Below are 21,769 nucleotides of genomic sequence, written 5' to 3'. Positions count from 1 at the left end.
TAGGTAACCTATGAGAGTGTTAGTCCTCATAGTAGTGAAAAACAAATGTAGCTGTTTGTCACTACCAGGACATTTAACATAACAGTAAATGTCCTACCTTTTACTTACGTACCACCCGCCCTTAGGAATCCGTAGATCCTACCTTAGAGGTGACTTATATGTAATAAAAGGGGTGTTTCAGGGTTGACAAGCAGTTTTAAATGCCAAGTCCAAGTGGCAGTAAACTACATACAGAAGCACTGCAGTGGCAGGCCTGAGACCGATTTGAAAGGCTACTTCTGTGTGTGGCACAATCAGTGCTGCAGCCCACTAGTATCATATCACTTACAGGCCCTGGGTATTTGGGGCACAGCCTTACAAGGGACTTACAAGAAATTAAATATGTCAATCAAGTGAATACCAGGAGAACACAGGTCTAGGGAAGAAGCACATGCACTTTAGTATTAACTAGCAGTAGTAAAGCCTCAGAGTCCTAAGTCCAACAAAAAGAATTCAGCAAACGGAGGTGGAAGAAGGCAAAAAGTTTGGGGTGACCCTTCAGAGGGTCCATTTTCCAGCACCCCCCCTTTCCTTACTGTGTTGACCCCCAAGCAGATGGGGAACCCCCTCAGTTGGGGGCCCCACGCATGCCCCACATTTGGCTAAAGATCAAAGATATTCCTTATTCCAAATGCCAGGTCCTGGCCCACCCAAGGGTTATTTTCAGCTCATGCAGCAGAGCTCCATTAGCCCCATTTCCCAGAAAAGTCAAAGGTCACCAACCTTTAAAAGGCCATAACTCTGGCCCTATTGATTCGATTTGGATGATCATGGGCGCAATTTACACAGGGTGGTGAGGTCTTGCCATCAGGAGCAGTTCCAGCAAGCCGCCTGGTCTCAAAAGTGGTGTAAACTGCAGGGAGCTTTCCACAGCCACCCTGTGCCAGCTTTCTTCCTGGTCTTTGTCTCTGGATGCAGAAGTCCAGATCTTCCCCCAACAGGTCCTCGGGGTGTAAGAAGGCAAGCCTCACAGCCCTTAGAGAAACTCACTGGTCCTGGGTCAACTGAGGCAGAGTCCTTAGTGTTTTTTGGTATCAACAGGTTTCGCCTTCCATTTGCTTTTGCTGTCACAGTCCTGTGGTCCAGCAGCAAAAAGCACAAACCAAAACAGCACTATCTGTATCTAATTCAAGAGCTTTTAAAAGGGGGTGGATGGTTCTAGAAGCCAGGCATCCTTGGCCAATCCTAGGGTTCCACAACACCTCTCTACCCCTGTCCCAACCCTCCTTCACAGCATGCTGGGAGAGTTCAAGAAGGTCTCATCCAGGAGTTACTGATCACATTTGCTCTTGGGGCCTCAGCTCTGCCCCTAGCTAACATCACTACTGGGACCTTTTCCACCAAATGCTTCAAGGAGCTCCCCTCCTGCAAAAGCTCCATTTGTATGGACATACTCTTTTGTCCAGTGGGCCTAGGCTGTCCCCAACCGTGTTACGGTGTGACAGGTAATTAACAGAGGCACCTTTTTATCCCCAGTCACTTTTCTTTAGGAGCCGAGGTAAGCACTGTCAATTACTCCCTATGTGTGGGGTGCCCTTTGTTTCTTCTGCTGGGACAAAATGTCACTAACTTGGTACAGCTGGGTGACAAAAGATCTGATCCTGAGCTGAGTCATAGAAATATGAAATTTCTGGATGACCCATAAGATGTAAATGTATTATCTAGGGACCTCTGAAAATGAACTGGGTGCATCTTTTCCATTTCCACCCCAGTGTCAAACCTCATGGGACTTTGTAGATCTAAGGGTAGTGTTAGACCTGGCATCATTGGTGTGGGTCTCCCTTCCTCTCTACTCTCCCTGTCTTTTATATTGGCTGGATTTAGATGTTCTGGGTGCCGTGCCACTGCTACTCAGTGCCACAGCGCGAATGCTCCCTGTACATAAATGACTGTATAAATAAGGATAACTATAATACCTACATCGGTGTAGCCTGTTTCCATAGTGAGTTACCCTCCATTTCACTGTCGCTACTGCGAAACGATCCATTCTCATATGCCAGGATGGGCTGGTTAAAGATTGCTTTCTTTCATCCTATTGGGCCCTAGGAACCTCGAGTTTGATATGTTTATGCTCAGGACATCGAGGGGCACCTCTTAGTGAGGACCGTTTATATATTACATGTTTTTAAATGCCTTTCCTGAAAATATGGTAGTTTCTTGCCTAAGCTTTACTGTAGGCTGTTGTGGTTATGTGTATTGGCCGTCTGCTTTTGGAGCAGCAGGGCCAGCTGGGTCAGACCTGGCTGGAGAGCGAGATCGGTATTCCGAGCATGGGGAGGGGTGACTCTTTGATCCAAACAGGCTGTGCCTGGCAAGGTGAATGATGGCTCCAACTCCCACTGGGTGTCTAATAGCAGACCCCCTAGTTCTGAAAGGGCAGGATGTCCCCTCGTAAACCAAGTGTTCCCCGACCCCACAGACTGGTTCTAATCGGAGTCAGTGATTTGCAACCTTAGAAAACAAAGACTTTTTAATTTTAAAATGCTGCGCTGAACTTTGGCCAAGTGTGTTCCTTCTGGATTTCAAGACAAAACTCTGTCCGAGTGAACAGAGGAAATGACTTTGCAACTTTCATCAAGCTTGCCAAAGAAACTACCCGAGGGGCTAAACCGAGAGCGCCCCTGGCAGAAGTCTCAGGGACATTAGACTTCACCCCGTCAGCCATTGAAATTCCTGTGCGAGGAGTTATGATTGCAGGTGGGGCCTCCGTTGAGTAATCCAGAGCCTCTAGTTCTACTGTGAGGGCCGCGGACTGGAGACTTCTGAACATTTGCTAAATCTATGCAGGCCGCTGCAGCTAAGAGAGAGCTGCCGCCACAGAGAGCACACCTGAATCGAAATTGAGACTTTCTAAAATTTGCTGCACCTATGCAGGCCGCTGCACCTAAGACAGAGCTGCTGCTGCTGAGCGCCCGCCTGAACCTGCACCTTCGGACTTTCTGTGGACTCAGCGTGGACCACTGCAGTCGAGAGAGAGCTGTGGCCGCTGAGCGTCTACCGTGGTGCCCGCCTGGTCGAGACCATCCTTTGTCATGCAGACCACCGCAGCTGAGAGAGAGCTGCTCCCACTGAGTGCCCGCACCCTTTGCCACATTGCAGCACTGTGATTTATCCCATGGGCCGCCGCAGCCAATAGAGAGCTGTAGCCACTGAGTACCCACACCAATTGCTACTGTGCATCATCGTGATCTGTCCTGTGGGCTGCCGCAGCCAAGAGAGAGCTGTAGCCGCTGAGTGCCCACACCCTTTGCTACTGTGCATCATCGTGATTTGTCGTGAGGGCCGCCGCTGTCCAGCGAGAGCTATAGCCGCTGAGTGCCCACAACCTGTGCTATCTTGCATCCTCGTAATTTGCCCCGCTGGCCGCTGCAGCTAAGGGAGAGCTGTGGCCGCTGAGCGCCAGCCTCATTGACAACTTTACCTCCTCGTCATTTTCCCCGTGGGACGCCGCAGCTAAAAGGGAGCTGTGGCTGCTGAGCCCCCACACCATTGACAACTTTGCATCCTTGGATTTGGCCTGTGGGCCGCCGCAGCTAAGTGAGAGCTGCTGCCGCTGTGAGCCCACCACGGAGCTGCACAATGAGACTGTCCATCAACTGTTGTTTTTGCATTTGTCACCCGAGTGGGATGGGTATGCTCAGACGTGAGTCCCATGCTCTCCACACCACTGGAGTCAAGCTATCCTGGCTGAAGACGGCTGATAGCCAGAAACAACCGGTCCTAGATGCTTGATTCCGGTCCAGTAAAGACATAGCTTGGCAGTTCGGGCTGGACTGTTCCCATGAGGCACAGGGTCAAAGCTGATTTGCATATGGTCATGTCTGAACTGGGGTGGTGTGGAGTGCCAAAAAACGATGGATTTAGGCCCAGATCTCTGTACTGGGGTGAATGTTTGACATTGTTCTGCATTCTGTCCATCAACTGTTGTTTTTGCATTTGTCACCCGAGTGGGATGGGTATGCTCAGACGTGAGTCCCATGCTCTGCACACCACTGGAGTCAAGCTATCATGGCTGAAGACGGTTGATAGCCAGAAACCGGTCCTAGGATGCTTGATTCCGGTCCAGTAAAGACATGGCTTGGCAGTTCGGGTTGGACTGTTCCCATGAGGCACAGGGTCAAGGCTGATTTGCATATGGTCGTGTCTGAAATGGGGTGGTGTGGAGTGCAAAAAAACGATGGATATAGGCCCAGATTTCTGTACTGGTGTGAATGTATGACATTGTTCTGCATTCTGTCCATCAACTGTTGTTTTTGCATTTGTCACCCCGAGTGGGATGGGTATGCTCAGACTTGAGTCCCATGCTCTCCACACCACTGGAGTCAAGCTATCCTGACTGAAGACGGCTGATAGCCAGAAACCGGTCCTAGGATTCTTGATTCCGGTCCTGTAAAGACATGGCTTGACAGTTCGGGCTGGACTGTTCCCATGAGGGACAGGGTCAAGGCTGATTTGCATATGGTCATGTCTGAACTGGGGTGGTGTGGAGTGCAAAAAAACTATGGATTTAGGCCCAGATCTCTGTACTGGGGTGAATGTATGACATTGTTCTGCATTCTGTCCATCAACTGTTGTTTTTGCATTTGTCACCCGAGTGGGATGGGTATGCTCAGACGTGAGTCCCATGCTCTCCACACCACTGGAGTCAAGCTATCATGGCTGAAGACGGTTGATAGCCAGAAACCGGACCTAGGATGCTTGGTTCCGGTCCAGTAAAGACATGGCTTGGCAGTTCGGGTTGGACTGTTCCCATGAGGCACAGGGTCAAGGCTGATTTGCATATGGTCATGTCTGAAATGGGGTGGTGTGGAGTGCAAAAAAACGATGGATTTAGGCCCAGATCTCTGTACTGGGGTGAATGTATGACATTGTTCTGCATTCTGTCCATCAACTGTTGTTTTTGCATTTGTCACCCCGAGTGGGATGGGTATGCTCAGACGTGAGTCCCATGCTCTTCACACCACTGGAGTCAAGCTATCCTGACTGAAGATGGCTGATAGCCAGAAACCGGTCCTAGGATGCTTGATTCCGGTCCAGTAAAGGCATGGCTTGGCAGTTCGGGCTGGACTGTTCCCATGAGGCACAGGGTCAAGGCTGATTTGCATATGGTCATGTCTGAACTGGGGTGGTGTGGAGTGCAAGAAAACGATGGATATAGGCCCAGATCTCTGTACTGGTGTGAATGTATGACATTGTTCTACATTCTGTCCATCAACTGTTGTTTTTGCATTTGTCACCCCGAGTGGGATGGGTATGCTCAGACTTGAGTCCCATGCTCTCCACACCACTGGAGTCAAGCTATCCTGGCTGAAGACGGCTGATAGCCAGAAACCGATCCTAGGATGCTTGATTCCGGTCCAGTAAAGGCATGGCTTGGCAGTTCGGCTGGACTGTTCCCATGAGGCACAAGGTCAAGGCTGATTTGCATATGGTCATTTCTGAACTGGGGTGGTGTGGAGTGCAAAAAACGATTGATTTAGGCCCAGATCTCTGTACTGGGGTGAATGTATGACATTTTTCTGCATTCTGTCCATCAACTGTTGTTTTTGCATTTGTCAACCCGAGTGGGATGGGTATGCTCAGATGTGAGTCCCATGCTCTCCACACCACTGGAGTCAAGCTATCCTGGCTGAAGAGGGCTGATAGCCAGAAACCGGTCCTAGGATGCTTGATTCCGGTCCTGTAAAGACATGGCTTGGCAGTTCGGGCTGGACTGTTCCCATGAGGCACAGGGTCAAGGCTGATTTGCATATGGTCATGTCTGCACTGGGGTGGTGTGGAGTGCAAAAAAACGATGGATTTAGGCCCAGATCTCTGTACTGGGGTGAATGTATGACATTGGTCTGCATTCTGTCCATCAACTGTTGTTTTTTTCATTTGTCACCCGAGTGGGATGGGTATGCTCAGACGTGAGTCTCATGCTCTCCACACTACTGGAGTCAAGCTATCCTGGCTGAAGACGGCTGATAGCCAGAAACCGGTCCTAGGATTCTTGATTCCGGTCCAGTAAAGACATGGCTTGGCAGTTCGGGCTGGACTGTTCCCATGAGGCACAGGGTCAAGGCTGATTTGCATATGGTCATGTCTGAACTGGGGTGGTGTGGAGTGCAAAAAAACGATGGATTTAGGCCCAGATCTCTGTACTGGGGTGAATGTATGACATTGTTCTGCATTCTGTCCATCAACTGTTGTTTTTGCATTTGTCACCCCGAGTGGGATGGGTATGCTCAGACGTGAGTCCCATGCTCTCCACACCACTGGAGTCAAGCTATCCTGACTGAAGATGGCTGATAGCCAGAAACCGATCCTAGGATGCTTGATTCCGGTCCATTAAAGGCATGGCTTGGCAGTTCGGCTGGACTGTTCCCATGAGGCACAAGGTCAAGGCTGATTTGCATATGGTCATGTCTGAACTGGGGTGGTGTGGAGTGCAAAAAACGATTGATTTAGGCCCAGATCTCTGTACTGGGGTGAATGTATGACATTTTTCAGCATTCTGACCATCAACTGTTGTTTTTGCATTTGTCAACCCGAGTGGGATGGGTATGCTCAGACGTGAGTCCCATGCTCTCCACACCACTGGAGTCAAGCTATCCTGGCTGAAGACGGCTGATAGCCAGAAACCGGTCCTAGGATGCTTGATTCCGGTCCAGTAAAGACACGGCTCTGCAGTTCGGGCTGGACTGTTCCAATGAGGCACAGGGTCAAGGCTGATTTGCATTTGGTCATGTCTGAACTGGGGTGGTGTGGAGTGCAAAAAAACGATGGATTTAGGCCCAGATCTTTGTACTGGGGTGAATGTATGACATTGCTCTGCATTCTGTCCATCAACTGTTGTTTTTGCATTTGTCACCCCGAGTGGGATGGGTGTGCTCAGATGTGAGTCCCATGCTTTCCACACCACTGGAGTCAAGCTATCCTGGCTGAAGACGGCTGATAGCCAGAAACCGGTCCTAGGATGCTTGATTCCGGTCCTGTAAAGACATGGCTTGGCAGTTCGGGCTGGACTGTTCCCATGAGGCACAGGGTCAAGGCTGATTTGCATGTGGTCATGTCTGAACTGGGGTGGTGTGGAGTGCAACAAAATGATGGATTGAGGCTCAGATCTCTGTACTGGGCTGAATTTATGACATTGTTCTGCATTCTGTCCATCAACTGTTGTTTTGCACAATGAGCGGCCGCCTGTCCCTGAGTGCCCGAATCACTGTGAGTGCATGCTGCGGACCTCAGCCTCCAAGTCTTGTGGTTGCTGGGAGTCCGCCTGTCACCGTCTCCGCTTCTTCACGAAGCTGCCTGCTGTATCCCCTTCCAGCAACAGGTATCTGGTGCACAATGGGCCGCATAGGCCCCAGCCCTGAACTCAGTCAGTGTCACGCGTTGGGTGAATACATTGTTGTCTCTTTTGAGTCCCTATGGGTTGACGTGAATTGTAGTTGTTGAAACGCTTTGAGAGTTTTGAGTTAAAGTGTTAGCTAAAGATATTATTTTTCTATATCTATCTGAGTTGTGTCCTTTTGTGTTGTCATTTCTGCCTTATTGTACGTGGCCATAAACGCTTCACACACTGCCTCTGAGATATCCCTAACTGCTAGTGCTACGTTACCACAGGGTTGAGCAGGGGTTATCAAAGGGGGTAGCCCACTTGCCCTGAATTAGTAAGAAGGGTCCCTATTTTGACTTTGGTGCCAGTCACTGCCAACTAGAGGCCCCCATTTCTAATAGGAAGCACAACTGCAGTCTAAGACAGATTTCCCTCTTTTTAAATCATAAAGTGTCACTGCAGAAAAGACAGTAAATCATACTGACTTTACCTGTGCCCACTAATATTATAAGGCCTATCCCAGGTCAATGTCTAACCCTGCAGAGTTCCCTCTGTGCCAGCCTACCTGGTTCTGTTACCGGGATGCATATGATGGTGTTCTTACACTCGCCGCCCACAATCATGTGCACACGCAACTGAATGTGTTCACATGTAACCAGCCAAATGCCCCTTACCCTAGATAAGTTGCAGTGGCCTTATCTTAAAAGACAAAATACTGATGGTAAACTTGCGCAGTCCATGTGATTAACATGGGTGACACATATTTAGGGAGACTCACCAACAGTGAAAAGTCCATAAACAGATGATCAAATAAATCGGGGCGTACTGATTGGGCTGAACCTAATTGCAACAGAAAAGGCAGACAGTGACAAAACACATGCACCCACATGCATCATTGTAGAAATTTGCGATTCCTAAATTGCGAAAATTAAGGAATCGCAATTTAGGAATCGCAAAATCCAATGCCTCAAAATTCGCAAAAGTTTTAGCGATTTCCTTATTTTCTTGTTTTGCGATTCCTTGAATGCGAATCGCAATTAAGGAATCACTTTACATTGATTCCTATGGGCCTAGAGGCCCATAGGAATCAATGGGAAGGCATTCTCATTTTGCGAATTCGCAATTAAGGAATTGCAAAATGAGAATGCAATTTCAAGGGTGCAGGGGGGGTCCAAAGGACCCCCTGCACCCCTGAAATGTCACTTAAGTTCATTTTACTCACACACATGTTCCAAGGGCATGTGTGTGTGTAAAATATAAGTTTAAAAAATGCACTTTTGTGCATTTTTGAAACTTTTCGCAAATTACCATGAAGGTTTACTTCATGGTTATTTTCCCCAAAAATCATGCATAGCATTTAAGAAATCGCAAAATTTGCGATTTCTTAAATGCTATAACAATTTAAGAAATCGCAAAAAATTGCGATTTCTTAAATTGCGTAAAATGAAAAAAAAAATGATGCATCCCATAAAAGGTTTTTGCATTCGCAAATGGACGAATTTTGTGATTCGCACCGTTTGCAAATGCAAAAAAGCTTGATGCATGTGGGCCATAGACCATCACAAACTACCTTCATATCGGAACATGCACACGAAAGTGGATGCGTAAATCTTGATGGACTATAATCTCAATTTACAGCATCAGCGTTGCAGTAATATAGTAGCAGGGCACAGGAAAACCAATAGTTAGTACCATTAATGTACGGCACTCAATAGTTCCAATTTAAAACGGTTTGTTTGGGCGCTCAATTTACAACAAAGCTACTACTAATTTGTGGTATTACCGCAAATATTCACTTAATGAGAACGCAAGTGGTGAAAAATACCAGAAACATGTCTTGTTAATGTATTGCAAAAATATATTTTTTTAAACAATAGTGAGACATTTGTCATTTGTATGTCTCTTCTTGAAGACCAGTTTTCAGTGTTTGATGTCTCATATTTTACTTCGTTTTATGAAGGCTAGTCATGCGGTTCTTCTATCCTTTAAATGTATTGTGGTTCAGCTCGTTTATTCCAAAATTGTGTGTCAACTGGATAATAATTTGACCTAGTTCTGAGGGATTTACTTTAGGCAGTGCTAGCTGACATGGGGGTTCCTCCACATCTGTGCCATATGATGAAGAGGTTGCATGAGAATAGATTTGAACAGGTGTTTTCTGGTAAACTGGAAGAATTTCCTGAACCCTTTACTGTCCGGAGGGGCATTCGACAAGGGTGTGTGTTATCCCCAATGCTATTTCCCTGTATATTAATGGTCTTATAGGTCTATTAGATACCACCAGCAACAATGATGCACCTAGGCTTGGTTCTTGCAAAATACTGGCATTGATGCTTGCTGATGATACTCTTCTTCTATCTAAAACCGTAATGGGCATCCAAAATACATTAGATAGCTTCAACGCATTTTGTGGGTCGAGGCACCTTGAAATCAATGTACTAATATCAAATTTATGGTTTTTAACCCATCACATTTTACATGTTTAAACCCCAGCCTGAATGACACTCTCCTTGATAGGGTTCCTATTTTTGATTAAGTAGGATTAACTCTTAGCGAGAATATGGATTGGTCATTCCATATTGCCAAAAAAAAGGCTAAAACTGGTGCAATATAAGGGTGGGCTTGCAGGGGCGTTGATAAGGGATCCTTTTATAAACCTGTGAGTCCCACTATTGAAATCTACAAAATGCAAGCCCTAGGTGCTACCTTGTATTGTCATGAGCTATGGGGACACATATCTATTGAAGATATTGTGCAGGTGGAGAATAAATTTCAAGGGCAACTAGTGAGCCTTCCTGCTAGCTCATTAACCCCCCTCAGACTGGATCTAGGCATTAGATCAATTTTGGAGGCGGCCAGGCGTAGGCACTTCTATTTTGGAGAAGATTATGAATCACTCCGGAGCTGACCTCTTATAGATTGGCTTTGGTGGAGATCCTAGGACTTCAAGAATCAGGCAGGCTACCTGGGCTTCATATATCAGGGAATCCCTAACAACCATTGGCAAAGCAAGCCAGTGGGATGATCTGGGTTGCTTGGAAGTGTCCAAGGGGAAGTTGGTGAAATGTTGTAGGGGGTCTAAATCAATCTCCCTTCTGCCAAGTCTCTCCTCAGGAATACTAACAATAAGATTTCTAGGGATTGAAGAAACCTATCGATTTGAGGACTTTTTGGATTAGGTGCAACCCCCCTAGCGAGGAAGCTGTACATCCAGTTTAGGCATGGAACACTTCCCTTGCGCAGATTTACCAACCATTGGAGGGGACAGATTTATGATACATCATCAAATTGCCCTTCCTGTGGTTTGGACAAATAAACGGAGGCTTGTGTCTTAGTTTTCTGTGCAGACTATGAGAAATCTAGGGCAAAGGGCTGATTCAACTCTACAGAAATCTAGGGACATCACGTTGCCATGAGGCCCTTAGGATCCTGAAAATGCACATGCACCAGCCTTTTGTTTTCGCACTCTCTAAATACTTGTTCTGAATCTGGTGTGTGACAAAAAAGTTTCTGTGATGCCTTGTCTTTCCTCGATAGAATGGAGCTGGGCCCTAGAATGTGGAACCTGATAATTCTGAAGAATCATAAGGGGATGTATGGTCTATAGCAAACACGCAATTCCCTTATCTCCCTTCCCAGCCCAACCTGGCTTGTTGGAGTTAAATGCATGTAAATATCAACTATAAGGTCTTAGGGCCAGATGTAGGTAAATCCTATTTACCGTCTCTTAAATACCGACTCATACCGAATCGGTATTTAAGAGTCGGTAAATAGGAAGGAGGCAGATGTAGGTAAAATATTACCGAATCTGTAAGAGTCGGTATTTACCGAATCTGTAAATACCGATTCGGTATTTCACATTGATTCCTATGGGCCTTGAAGCCCATAGGAATCAATGTGAAACACCGAATCGGTATTTACAGATTCGGTAAATACCGAATCCTGCAAGGGTGCAGGGGGCGTCACTTTGACACCCTCTAGCACCCCAAGTACAGGCATGTGTGCCATGTGGCACACATACATGCCCTAAGGCCATGTCTGTGTGTCACATGGCACAGGTGTGCATGCACAGATGTGCATGCACACCTGAATTCGGTATTTTACCACCCAATAGGATTGGGTGGTAAAATACCGACTCTTAAGGGCCTGTGGCACTCTTAAGAGTGTCACCTACATATGGATTTACAGAATCGGTATATTTACCGATTCGGTAAAATACCGAAGTGGTAAATTTACCGAATCTGTAAATATACCGATTCTGTAAATTCAGACCCACCTACATCTCAAAAGCCAAATACTGGTCGGTAACGGCCAAAATCGGCCGTTACCGACCGGTATTTGGCGACCTACATCTGGCCCTTAGTGATTTTAAAATATTTTATTCTAGCACTATGCATTTTAAAAACAGCAATGACAGTCTTCTATGAACTATTCCCCGACCCTAGACAATATGGTTAGCATAGCAGACCTCTATAGATTTAGCTATTGGATTTATTGGAGGTTTTTGTCCCATATAGTTTTGTCTAAAGGGAAACGTTCTTAATAAGTGTTCTACTTTATCAGGGGTATTAGATTTAAACTAGTTTACAGTATTTATTGTAATATATTTTATATATTTCCATCTGAACTGCCGTCGGTGGAGAGGCTTTGTGATCACTTTGGTAATGTGTTTTATAGCTGTGTGGTTTATTGTATACTGAGTTGTATTAAATGATGTTGTGCACTTTTATGATTCTTTGAACTGAAATTAAGTAATTGAATGGAATGACTATTAATCTCATTTTCTCATACTCTTCTCCTGTTTCTCCAGTTTAGAATAGGCTGCACTAGGCTTCGCTCATATTCCTAGAGTGTTTTTCTGTTGCATTACACAAATGAAGATGGAACTGTTACATGGAAATGGAGTAAAGCAGTTGCAGATTCAAACTAGAGATATAAGAAAGATCTAGAGACACAAAGAAAGAGATAACACAGAAGCTGAAAAAAATGAAAGTAGTTATATCAAATGAACGCACATATTTTAGATATCTGCAAAATATGAATAATATTTTCGCTATGTTTTTTCAGATGATGATGTATTTATGCCCATCGATGTCGAAAGGAAGGAGTATGTTCTGAATGACTCAGGAATTATCTACCGAGGCCATAATAAGTACATTACAGAGCTAGGATGGAATTTTGGCCAGGTAGGTTAAGATCATCCAACAAAAAGTTGATGAGAAAAGTCAGGGAGAAAATATGAATCCGTGGATATTTTCCAGGCACCAACATGAAGTAAAGCGAGAAGATACAGACATTAATTTGTTCAGTAAAATCTCTGCAAAAGAGCCATCCCTTATCATTTGATATAGGGATGGGACCGCCCGCCATAAGGGTGGGGTTCCCGCGGGGGGCATTAGGATGTGCCCGCCACAGTGGCAGGCACATCCTGCATTTCTAGCATTGTGGCGGGTGGTGCTCTCAGCACCGCCCGCCACAATGCTAGAAATTCATTTCGGCATTTGCATAAACAAAGCGGCAGGCACCGCGCGGTGCCTGCCACTTTGTTTATGCAAATGTGGGGGGGTACCACAGGTACCCCCCGTGTGCAGCCCCCACCCCTCCTTCACTCTGGGGGCCCGCACGGCCCCCCAGAATGAAGACCGCATGCCTTTCCGTGGCGGCATTGCCACCACGGAAAGGCATGACTGACAGCCCATACTAATATGGCTGGCAGTGTATATGAGACACCGCCACCATATTAATCATTTTCCGCCCCGGCCGCAAGGCGACCGGGGCGGAAAAGCGGCGGATGGTCTTTCGGTCCGCCGCGGTCCCCCCGCCATACTAATATGGCGGGGGAATTTCGGCAACGGTGTTGGGCGGATTGCCTTCGCCAAGCCGGCGGTGGCTACCGTCAGCCTGGCGGAGGCAATCCGCCCGACATCGTAATGGGCCCCTAAGTATCGAAAAGTTATTTCACTCAAGTTCCCATGTAGCAGAAAATGACATTTAAGGCATTGCAATGGGATTTGATTTGGCATTTTGGCTTAGGAATAGCATGAGTGTTAGGCTTTAGGATCAGCGTGTAGGATTAGGGCACAGGACAGTAGTTATGGTTAATTCTTGGTTTATGGATTATAGTCAGAGTTGATCAGAAATCTGTATCAATTTGACTGCTTTATGTGTATGCCTTTCTCTGCTTTATGACCTACTGTAGGCATGTATTCTATATTTCCCCTTTTAATCTGCATGGTCTTTAAATATATTACAATCTCTTGAGAACTATAAAATATAAAATGAACTGTTATATTGTTATTAGTAAGTAGCATAAGCGTATGCTATTTGATTTATTCTACTCCCCTTTGCAGGGGTTCTCTATCTCTCTATAGAATACGATTTGGTTCCAGATATACACCTACTCAGCTTGCCCTTCTATTGTCTACTATACCTGAGCAGTCCTAAGGCCTTGCTGCTATGATATGAGAGTCATTATTGAAGGGAGGACTTTAGTGATAGTGAAAGAGCTAAGCAATATACTTCTAAAGAAGCTAAAGTGTTATTTTCCTAACATTGATGTGATATTTTTTATTTTTAGTTTGAAAAAAAAATTCTGGATTTGTGTCTCACCATTCTGGATAAGAGTTTGGAGCACTGTAAGGAACCATCCTTAGACTGTACACAGAGAAATAATCCCGTCTATGTGAGCAGAGTTATCAGCGCAATGGTGAGCTGGAGATTATTTTTCTTTGTAAGAGACGCAGTTGTTCTGAAATGTGGTCGTAGGAAATTCTCTCTCTTATGTTTCTCTAGCATGTAGAACATCCTGATAGAGTTGGCCTATAAAATGCTGTGGTGCTTTTTTGTCTTTTTTTGTTCTTTGGCTCTGTATTGCGTCTCCACTCTTCTTCATTCTTTCCCTATCCAAAATATGCATTTCTATATTTAGGTCAATCATTCATATTCTTCTCCAGAAAAAATAAATACATTATAAAATCAGATAATTAAAACTTGAATGTATTTAGTGCATTATTCTATGGTTATACTCCACTAGAAAAGAAAGAGATAAGAACACAGTTATAGATCTTTCATGATTTCCCGTGAAGTTAACAGTATTATATTTGCACAGTGGCGTAGCTACATACTTTGCCACCCGTGGCGGTTCTTGTCTTTGCAGCCCTGTGGTGTCCGCATGGTAGAGGGAAGGGGGAGGACTGGCGAGAACTACATTTGCCGCGCATGCCCTCCACCCCCAAAGCCCGTGCTGCCACCCCCTTGATACGCCACTGTACTTGCAAAACAAAATTAACCATAAATAGTAGTCCTTTGGACAATGGTCAGAACAGCAGAGAGCACACCCCGTCCTCCATCTTGGTATAGAGGGGCATATGTACACTTCACTTTTTGTGGCGCTCCCATGGCAATAGGGGCCTTGCCTTATGTACAAGGCAGCATCAAGCCACTTAACGCTGCCTTGTACATAAGACACCCTTTCAAGCTATGTTTAGCGTGAAAGGGGCGTGCAGTGGGTGTTGTGGTGGGCGTTCCACCGCCACACCCATTGTATTTGATGCTGCCCCCTATGTACAAGTGTGTCATACATAGGAGGCAGCACCAAAATCCCGACCAGGAAAACCCTGGTCTTAAGGTGCTGAAACGAGAAGAAATGCATTATTTCTCCTTATTTTTGCTTTTTCCATGTGTGCTGCCTTGTGCAGCACCCATGGAAAAAGCAAAATGCCATGGTTTGTTTACGTGTCCCTTCCTGTACATTAACAAACCTTTTTAAAAATGCCATTTTGTAACTTTCATATGTGTTGCATGAAGCAGCACACATGGAAGTTACAAAATGGCATTTTATGATTGTGTATGTACAGGAAGGGACACCTTCATACACATAACCAATCCTCCCCTGCACACAGACACTCTTGCACTCTGGTGCAAGGGTGCCTGCGTGGGCGCTAAGTTGTGAAACATAGCGCCATCGCAGGGGGAAACGCAAGGCTGCACCACATTCTTGTAAATATGGTGCAGCCTTGCGTTTCCGAAGTCACTTTGTCGTACATATGGCCCAGAGTTTTCATCCGTGTTGTATGTGTATTTATGTAATATATATCGTCAGAGCTTTCAAATTTTCAGTTTGATTAAGAGTGACATTTTCATGCTTTTACGTGCCTACGTGTGACATTTCCGGGTCTCATATGTGACTCTGAGTGACTCTTTCTGAAAAACTGAGAATTATGAATAAGCTTACATCATAAGTTTACCCCCGTTTTGCATTCTAAATGTTGTAACAAACCAAAAAAGGTTAAAAACTGCATATAACTGACGCACTTGGGGGACCTCCTTATTTATGCGTACAAGTTTGTCGACTGTCTATGAAGCATGCAGGTCCTACGCTCTTACTAGGAAAAAGCATGGTATCTGGGATGAGTGATCACGGCTGAACCTGTGCACACATAAGTTCATCTCATACTTAAAGTTCAAAGTTCAAAAAGTACTTTATTCGGTTAAAAGGCAATAACCATGAAAGCAACAGCATGAATTTACAATTTACACAGGGAAATTTAAAAGAAGACAAATCTATTATATTTCATCAACACCAATTGTTTTCCGTAATTTAAAAACATGTTTAAAAAAGCTTAAAACTACAGCAACAGTTACAACAGTGTCCATTCTCTGAACTTCTAAAAAAGCCGGGCGACATCTATTTAAATTCTTTTCTTTGAGGAATGGGATAATAAATTTCCTGCGTGGTAAAATGTAAAATTTACAAAAGAATAAAATATGGATGTCGGACTGGGACGAGGAATCATCACACGGGCAAATAGGCAAATTTCGCAACCATGAATTCATTTCTGGGAAGGACAAGAGTCTAAAAACAATATTTAGTCTAAAACGGGTCAAGAGAAATCGATCATAATTAGACATCGGCAGAGTTAAGTATGGCTGTACTTTATCGCCAGTTAATAACAAGAGATGCGAGGTAACTGTCTTTTTATTCATTTCATCTCGCCTTCTCTTAGCCTCGAGGTATTCGATACATAGTTTTTTCAACAATTTTCTGGATATATTACCTATTGAAAGTGGGTCATCATAATATTGTTGGCAACCAATTTCAGTAAGAAAAAGTTTTACGTAATCTAGCCAATCAAATCTACCCACATTTTCCAATTTTAATACATCCTGCAAAATAGCCCGATTCATGACACACTCATTTGTAGTCCATACCCTAGTGCAGCGCCTCAGCAACGTCGGAATCCAGGAGAAGGCACTGGAATGGATCGTCTCCTTCCTCGACGGAAGAACACAGAGAGTCCGTCTACCACCGTACAAGTCAGAGGCCACCGAAGTCATCTGTGGCGTCCCTCAAGGATCCTCGCTGAGCCCCACCCTCTTCAACGTCTACATGAGCCCCCTCGCGCCCATCGCACGCCAACACAACCTGAACATCATCTCCTACGCTGATGACACCCAGCTGATCCTCTCCCTGACCAACGACCCCGCCGCTGCCAGAGCCAACCTCCACGAAGGGATGAAAGATGTAGCCGAGTGGATGACGACCAGTCGCCTGAAACTGAACTCAGACAAGACGGAAGTCCTCATCCTGGGCTCCTCGCCCTCCGCCTGGGCCGACTCCTGGTGGCCCCCCGCACCTGGGCACCGCACCCACACCGACAGACCACGCACGCAACCTGGGCTTCATCCTGGACTCCTCCCTCTCCATGACCAGACAAGTCAACGCCGTCTCCTCGTCATGCTTCAACATCCTGCGCATGCTACGGAAGATCTTCCGGTGGATCCCCACCGAGACCAGAAAACGGTCACCCAGGCCCTCGTCACCAGCCGACTGGACTACGGCAACGCCCTCTACGCCGGAACCACCGCCAAGCTCCAGAAAACACTCCAGCGGATCCAGAACGCCTCAGCCAGACTCATCCTCGACATCCCCCGACGCAGCCACATCTCCGGACATCTGAGAGACATGCACTGGCTCCCCGTCAACAAGAGAATCACCTTCCGTCTCCTCACCCACGCACACAAAGCCCTGCACGATCAAGGCCCGAGCTACCTCAACAACCGCATCAACTTCTACGCTCCCAAACGCCACCTCCGATCAGCCAGTCACGCCCTCGCCGCCGTCCCCCGCATCCGAAGACCGACAACAGGAGGAAGGTCCTTCTCCTACCTGGCCGCCAAGACCTGGAACTCCCTCCCGGCCGACCTGCGCCTGACCCAAGACCACCTCTCCTTCAGGAAGAAGCTCAAGACCTGGCTGTTCGAGCAGTAGCAGCACCCCCCCCCCCCCAAGCGCCTTGAGACCCTCCGGGTGAGTAGTGCGCTCTATAAATGTCCTTGATTGATTGATTGATTGATACCCTATGCCACAAGAGGATGGGTTGTGTTCTAAATATGTCTGAAATGTGAGGTTGTCCAAGTTCAGAATGGCAGATGTAAGTTGCCACACTTTGTGGTACTGTTAGGACATCCCTCATAAACTTATTTTCGGCTATTTGAATTGATTCTACGTTCAAATACCCCCAAAGACCCGAGCCATACAATGCTACTGATGTACATGTGGCATTATATATAGTTAAGATTTCTCTTATTGTTTTTTTGCCCAACTTTTTTATAAAATTCTTTAAGGCCATTATTGTTTTTGAGAACAAGAGAGTCTTGGCCTTTACAGCACTTGTCCAAACCCCAGTTTCATGGAACAAAATACCAAGGTAAGGGAAAGTAGAGATGTTTTCCAAAGGAACATTATTTATAAACATTCTTTTCATCTGCTTTCCGGATCTTGTGCCACAGTTCATGGAGAAGGTTTTACTACAATTGATTTTTAAATCTAGACTCGACATTAACTTCTCAAAAGATATTATCAAATTTTGTAGGCCAAGGGAGTACGTGCCATTAGGACTGCATCATCCGCATACAAGAGTGCAGGGATAGATCTCTTACCAACCCTGGGCATATCCCTGCACTCGTGCAGCAGATGATGCTCAAGTCCATTTATGTAAACCAGAAAGAAGAATGGGGTCAGGACGCACCCCTGGCGTACTCCGCGTCCCACGCCGAATTTTCTGGTACATTCGCCCCCCCTACCATAACGGACTGATGCAGTGGCTCCTGAGTATAATTCTCTCAGAAAGCAAATGATGGAATCTTCCACGCCCAGCCCTTTCAAAATTGACCACAGTTTAACATGTGACACGCGATCGAACGCCGTCGTGAGGTCAACAAACGTAAGGTACAGTCTTTCACCTTTTACCCTAGTATACTTTTGTTGAACGATCATTAAGTTTAAACATTGTTCAACAGTTCCAATGCCCTTCTGAAATCCATACTGTAGGTCACTCATTATCTCATTCTCCTCAGCCCAGCTTTGAAGTCTTGCCAAGATGATTCTCCCGAGGATTTTTATAGATGAGTCTAGAAGGGAGATTGGTCTGTAACATGCGCAGTTTTGTCTATCTCCCTTCTTATATATCGGCACAATGACCTAGGTAAACCAAGATGGATTTAAACCCCATGCTAGTGCAGCATTAAAAAGTTGTACCAGCATGGGGCCCCAGATCTCAATATTTGCTTTATACAGGTCTGCTGGGATCCCATCAGGACCTGCGGCCTTGCCACCCTTCGTTGCTTTCAAACCCATCATAACTTCCTCCAGAGTTATCACCAGTTTTTCAGCCCCCACTCCTCTATTACCCATTGTAAAAGGATCTATAATATGGCTTTCATCTTGGGACCTATAAAGGTTAGAGAAATGCTCCACCCAATCCTCCTCAGTAATTGCTATCTCCATACGCGCCTTGAGATTGTCATAGAGGAAAGGGGTATTTACGGCCCTCCAAAATGTGGATGCATCCTTGGACTGTGATGCCTCGCATAGAGCTTCTAGGGCCTCCTTTTTTATGGCATTTTTTCTATTTTTTAAAGCCTCATATATTTTCTAAAACCTCTTATTTCTAACGGGTCTCGGGGTATCCTATGGATAGCATGTTTCAAATCAGTCAATGCCCTTGTACATGCGTTATCAAACCAACTTTTATTACCCTTTGCCCGATTCTTTGCCTCCACCCGCAGGCTATTTTTAATTGTGAAGGCGATTTTGTTAAAGTGCTCTATTATCTGCTCACTATTAGACTTCTCTCCCAGGCAAATCGCGAAACTATCCGAGCAAACATTCAACAGTTTACCTAGGAACATTTCTGGGACGACCTTACCCCATTTTAGAGTATACCCATTCTGTCTCCCAAGGACCACGTCGGAGACAGTACATAGGGAGAACACATCTTCATGCTGTTCAAAAAATGGGTTTTCAACCTCCATTATTTGGGGCAGATGGTCACTTAATGGTAACTCCATAGTCTTTATCCTATTAATCTTATGGCTATAACTATTTGAGGAAATGATGAAGTCAATAGTGGTCGATGCTCCTCTGCCAATAAATGTGGGCCCAGAAAGGGAGTAGGTTTTTGGGCTATTTCATTTGCGTATCCAAAGTCATACATAAACAGTATTTCATTTAGTAAATCCCCGATCAAAGAGTGGTCAAAATGAGTTAGATTGATCTCCTGCTCTAACATTAGGCCACAGATACCCTGTTTGCCCTTTGTACAGAGTGGACAATTAAAATCCCCCCCCCATAAAATTATTAATTCCCTGTCGTTTTTATCTATTTCATGTTGTATATCCTCCCTCAGCATTTTTAAAGTGCTAGGAATTTCATTTTTCAGGATATTATTATAAAAGTTTATAACAACAACATTAATGCCCTTCTTGGTGCTTAAGGTTATTACTTGATAATAACTAGATTTTGGCGTAAAACAAACCTGCTCATACTTGAGCTGGTTTGAGAGGAACGTAATTAGGCCTCCCTTTGCTCTCCCATATCGACCCCCCACGGCCGGGGTAAAGAAGCTTCTGTAGCCGCTAATATACACTGGATCAATGGACCAGGTTTCTTGGAGGGCCAAGATATCGCGACCATTTATACCAGTTTCCCAGGATGGATTTTTGATTTTCTGCCTTAATCCTGCCACATTCCAAAAAAGAAGTGAACAGGATTTCCTATTCTTATTTACTACAAAATCGCCCAAGGAGGCATTACCCAGAACCTTTTCATGTAACGGGGAACTAACTCCTCCACAATTACCCCCTTCTTTAAAATCAAGGTTACTCAAGGTCTTGGAACAATCCTCTTCAATATCACCATGAATCACTATTTGGACAATTTCTGCTTGAATGATATCCTCATTACCCTCCCATAGCTTCTGATCTTTTGCATTCCCATTGAATTCATCAGTGTACTCCCCTAATCCTAATGTTTTAATATGGCGAGTATCCTTCTTGTGTCAATCAACATATTTAAGGCCTGAGAAAGCGTCAAACCGATTGTGGGTTGGTATATTATAAGCAGGTAAAGCTATGCCTCTATTGTCCCAGAAGTAATTATTACCAAAATTAGGACCTGGGGTTGGTGGATAAAACTGCCTGGGATGGAAATTGAATGATCTCTGTGGATGGGAAAAAGGAATCTGACTATATCCATGATGGTTAAAGCCAAACCTGTTTGCAGACTGCCTTTCTGCATCCCGGTTTTTAGAGTGTTGGACTGGAAGGTATGGATAGAAGTAGCTAAGGTAATGAGTGGAGATGGAGTCACTACTTCTTGAATCGTACCAATCCCCAATATGCCTAACAGCTCTATGATCTTTAAAGTTTACGATGATTACATCCCCTTTCTTGCCCTTAGGTCGTGAGCCAAGCCAAATTGAACGCCTAACGTTTAAAATGTCCCCATTAATATGGGCAGGCAAAGGTCTATTGTTACGGAGCCAGTAAGTGACTTTATTTCTTAAGGCTCGGTGATCTTCCCTAGTGCCTAAAGGGAGCTCAGGGATACCCGCCATGACAATCGCATAAGGGGCAGCTTCTGGCGGTAAATCTACTATTCTGTGTGATTGCCAGTTTGTATTATGCAAATTCCCTGTCCCATTATCCTTAATGGCCATATTTTGTGGGGGTTCTGCCCTTTTTTCTAAGATCAAGTTATCCCCCCTATGATCGCCTACTTTACTTGGGAGTTGAATTTTAGAAGCAGGCGTCTTCTTCAGCGAAGGGGGTGTCTGTACTTTTTTTGGGGAGGGACAAGTTGGCTTTTTCCCGACCTGATTAGATTTTATAAAGGGAGTGGGACATTGTGGGGCTTGTTTTGTTGCTAACATCGTTTTTACGGGTATTACTCTGGGGTTTATATTAATCAACCCCTTTGCCAAATCCGATAATAAAAGTGTATTTTTTTCTACCTTTTTATCAATCAAGTCTAGGTGCGTGTTAATCATACTAGTCTTTTCTAAAAGAGGCTGCATTAATGATATTACCAAATTTTCTATTTTTTCCAACAGGCCGCCCTCACTGATA

At 45.2% G+C, this 21,769-nt stretch overlaps 1 protein-coding gene across 1 annotated transcript in view; it reads left to right on the top strand.

Annotated features, from left to right (window-relative positions):
- Positions 1-21,769, top strand: part of LOC144768422 (protein-glutamine gamma-glutamyltransferase E-like) — a 370,967-nt gene that overhangs the window by 114,603 nt on the left and 234,595 nt on the right. Inside the window, exons 4-5 of the mRNA XM_078652065.1 lie at positions 12,428-12,546; positions 13,938-14,066. Of these exons, the coding sequence (XP_078508191.1) occupies positions 12,428-12,546; positions 13,938-14,066 (248 nt within the window). The remainder of the gene's footprint in view (positions 1-12,427; positions 12,547-13,937; positions 14,067-21,769) is intronic.

This window comes from Lissotriton helveticus, chromosome 7 (assembly GCF_964261635.1).
Source record: "Lissotriton helveticus chromosome 7, aLisHel1.1, whole genome shotgun sequence".
In the NCBI taxonomy this organism is placed as follows: Eukaryota; Metazoa; Chordata; class Amphibia; order Caudata; family Salamandridae; genus Lissotriton; species Lissotriton helveticus.
Note: the sequence above shows the minus strand (reverse complement) of the source record. Positions and strands in the feature narration are given on the sequence as shown.